Source organism: Balaenoptera musculus, chromosome 2, assembly GCF_009873245.2.
Source record: "Balaenoptera musculus isolate JJ_BM4_2016_0621 chromosome 2, mBalMus1.pri.v3, whole genome shotgun sequence".
NCBI classification, from domain to species: domain Eukaryota; kingdom Metazoa; phylum Chordata; class Mammalia; order Artiodactyla; family Balaenopteridae; genus Balaenoptera; species Balaenoptera musculus.
In genome coordinates, this window is record NC_045786.1 from 64,402,707 (window position 1) to 64,406,471 (window position 3,765).

The 3,765-nt window shown below is 54.0% G+C and overlaps 1 protein-coding gene across 1 annotated transcript; it reads right to left on the reverse strand.

Moving 5' to 3' along the window:
• Positions 1-1,032: 1,032 nt before the first annotated feature.
• LOC118889833 (melanoma-associated antigen 10-like) lies at positions 1,033-1,818 on the reverse strand. Its single transcript, XM_036841996.1, has one exon. It carries the CDS (start codon positions 1,816-1,818, stop codon positions 1,033-1,035), a length of 786 nt encoding a protein of 261 aa, XP_036697891.1.
• Positions 1,819-3,765: the final 1,947 nt, after the last annotated feature.

Consider the following 3,765-nt stretch of genomic DNA (forward strand, 5'->3'; position numbering starts at 1 on the left):
CTGGGTATTTTCCAAAGGGCACTAGGAAGCCCTCTCCATCCTCCGAGCACCATCCATCACAGGCTTGCTGCTGCTGCCTTCCCTCCCCCTTTGTATTCTTTTTTTTTTGACTGATTTTTTTTTTAATTGAGATAAAAATATAAGAATTACCACTTTAACCATTTTTAAGTGTACAGTTGAGTGGCATTAAGTACACTCACATTGTTGTGCACCCATCACCACCATCCATCTCCAGAATGCTTCCGTCTTCCCAAACTGAAACTGTATACATTAAACACTGACTCCCCCTTTCCCTATTCCCCCAGGCTCTGGCCAGCGTTGTTCTATTTTCTCTCTCTCAATTTTAGGCTATTCCAGGTACCTCATATAAGTGGAATCATAACAATAGATGGTGTCCTTTTGTGTCTGGCCTATTGCACTTAGCCTAATGTCTTCAAGCCTCATCTCTGTTTCCTTGAATATTTATTGTATACCTGCTGTATGCCGCTTCTACACCTGGGCCTGGGTATACTGAGGAGATGCGACAGGGGCAGGTAAACGCCGTCAGCTGAGACATCAGGCATTAAAGCCCATAGCAGGGATTAGCCTATCACGTACTTCCCAAGCTCACGATCAACACAGAGGAAAGTGGATAAAGGGAAGGTGAAATTTAATAGAGGGAGTGGAGGAAGAAAGACCTGGAACATTGGCTGGGGGAGAGGCAGGCGTGGGTGGGATGCGGTGGAGATCAATTTAGTTAAACAAGATGTCCTGGGAACTTTTTTTTTTTTTTTTTTTTTTTAGACACTGAAGCTTGTTTAGTCTTCCATTAAAACGAATAACATTTGAAAAATTCCTAAAGAAAACAGATGATATTCCATGTCATCATACACAACAGGAACCCAAAGATGCTACGCACCATGTTCCCCCCACTCGCAGGGGCCCTCACTACTTGGAAACTCGACCGCTCTCTCTTCAAACTCAGAGTGAAGGACCAACCTCACTTCCTACCAGTGAACTTGGGCCTGGAAGGAGCCTGGCTGCTGCCCTGGCTCAGGCCCCCTCTTCCTCATCGCTCACACCCTCTGCAGACGTGGGACCCAAGGTATTGACACTGAGCAGATGCTCCAGGACCTGCCACTTGCTGGTCTCCGCGTAGGCCCGGGGACCCCACAGGAACTCGTAGCGGGCGGGGTCGCAGTGGGGCACCTGCCGGTACTCCAGGTAGCCCTCCTGCACCCACACTTTGGTGAGGAGCTCCCTGGGCTCTCCATAGATGCAGTGCTGCTTCCCTGCATACACCTCCATGATGCTGAGCAATTCCCAGACCTCCTCCTCAGGGGCGTGGTCACCGTACAGGGCGATCTGGCACAGAATCAGCACCAGGAGGCCGGCCTTGGGCATGCTCTGCCCATCGCTCAGCACTGCATCACAGGTGAGGCCCAGGGTGGGGACCAGGACGTAGGTGCACTCGCGGGGGTCCACCTCCTTCACGTCCACGCCAAACACCAGCTGCATGCACTTGGAGGCTCGGCTGAAGACCACGGGGAAGTGGTCCCGATGGTCACGGAGGACCATATTCAGCATCTCCGCCTTGGAGATCGGCTCCTTGGTGCGATACTTGAGGAGCAGGAACGCCACCAGGTCAGACTTCAGCACAGTAAGTGCCTCCTGGGGCAAAGACTCGGCATAGGCGGAGAAGGAGGGGGTGACGGGGGAGGAGGAGGACGAGGGGGATGCGGCCTCCTCCCCCGCAGCCCCGAACAGCTGCGCCTCCACCGGGCCCTGGGCCTGGACTGGGGCCTGAAGGTCTGCCTCAGGCTGGCGCAGCTCGCTCATCTCGACCAGGGGCCTGATGATTGGGGTCGGGCCGCCGACGGGAGTCTGGGCAGGGGTGACAGATACGGACCACGGGCAGGGCTCATCTGGAGGGGTGCCCTCGGGCCTCACAGGGGCGCTCCTCCTGGGCGGCCTGTCTCCTGCCAACCTTGACTCCTGGCACTGCCTGGGCCTCCTCTGCTCTGTGGCCTGAGGACACGTGCCTCAGACCTGGGCCTTCGCCTCCCAGTTCCTGGAGCCCCTTGACACCTCGCAGGACCTGGGATGCTCTCCCTGGGAACTTCTTAAGAGTGAGGGGTGGTGGAGGGTGGCAGTGTCAAGTCTATATTCTATGTGCTTAAAATCATAAGATATCATGGCTGAAAGGGAGCTGAGAAGTTCGTCTCATTATGAGTGGTTTGAGAAACAATCACAATTCTCACTTGACCCCCTAGGACCTGATCCTGGAGCGCTCTGCAGAGAAAAGTTGCTCTGTTGTCAGTTAGCATGTATCCTTTCAGGTCTTTTCCTGTGCTTTTCCATGTATGAATGTGGACATACAGAAATCTACGTGTTTCTCTGGGTACACAGGAGGTTTGCACCTGCTGTAGCCTAAATGGAGTCACCCTCTATGTGTTTTTTGGGCAACTTGCATTTTTCATCCAACAGTATATCCTGGAGATCATTTCATAGAAGTATTTATAGAGCTACTTTGTCCTTTTTAATGTTCCCAGAGTACTCCATGGCATGAACACTCATTTGGATATTGGTTTGGCTGCTTTAACAAGACCACATAGCGGAGGTTTAAACAAGGCAGGAGGTATGGTTTTCATGTGAGAGCAGGTGGTGATCCAGGGGTGGGCAGCTCAGCTCCATCCCCTCTTCCAGGCACCCAGGCTGCTCCTGTCTTGTTGCCTCCAATACGTTGTCCCCATCTGCGTGGCAGAAGCTAGCTCACCACCCTTGAAAAGGGGAGCCTAGACCCTGGGAAGAGGAAAGAGGAAATGGAGGACAAGCAGTTCCCCTTTAAGTGTGTGATCCAGAAAATGCACCCATCACTGGCTATTTCTGTCCTGAGCTTTTGTCCTTGGCTGCAAGGGAGGCTGGGAAATGTAGTTTAGAGGTGCACATTTGTGAGCCCTGCTAAGACCAAAAGAAAGGGGAATGGACATCTGGCAGCAATGACCACAATGACAGTCCTTTCCACTGTGTGTATGTATCTTCATTTCCTCAATCATTTCCCTGTGAGTGGATCTTTAGATTTATAAATGAGACCCTGAGGCTCAGGTGAGGTAGTGATCTGCCTGTGTTCTCACAGTGAGCTGGGCAGAACTCCGGTCTCCTGCCCCCAGTGCAGTGTTTTTTCTCAAGCACTGTTTCCTGGCCAAGCCCTTGGTGCCCAGGGCAGCCTCCCCAGGGTTCTCTGGGAGAGCAGTCTTTAGGTGGTAGCGGGGAAGAGGTGGCCTGCAGGCAGGGAAGGCGCCTGTGCCCCTGCAGACTGACCCGGCAGACGGCTCCCCGACCTGCCCCGGGCTACAGCTGCCTGCCAGTCTAATGGTAGCCGGGCCTGGGCTTTGGTTGGGGCAGCCTGTCTGGTCAGATATCACAGCCAGGGAGACTGGCGCTTGTTTCGGCCTGGGTCCCAGGTCTCAGCTTGAGTCCAGAGTGGACACTCCTCTTGCAGCCAGCCAGGCCTCAACGGGACTCGGGCTTCTCCTCACTGCCTAGAAGGCGACGTGGCCTCACCTCAGAGAGTACCAGGGTGCATGGTGCCCCACGAGCTCCCCAAAGCACACCATGAGACTGCCTGGGCTGGGGGAGGTACCGCTCTCCTTAGCCTCATCCTGTGCTCCTTTGCACCGTCAACCCTGCCATCCTAGCACTGGGCTCGGAGGTTTGAAATAACCCCTGGCAATGCGTCTGAAAGGGACGTGTGACAACTTGTACCATGGCCTGTCATGTTGGCTC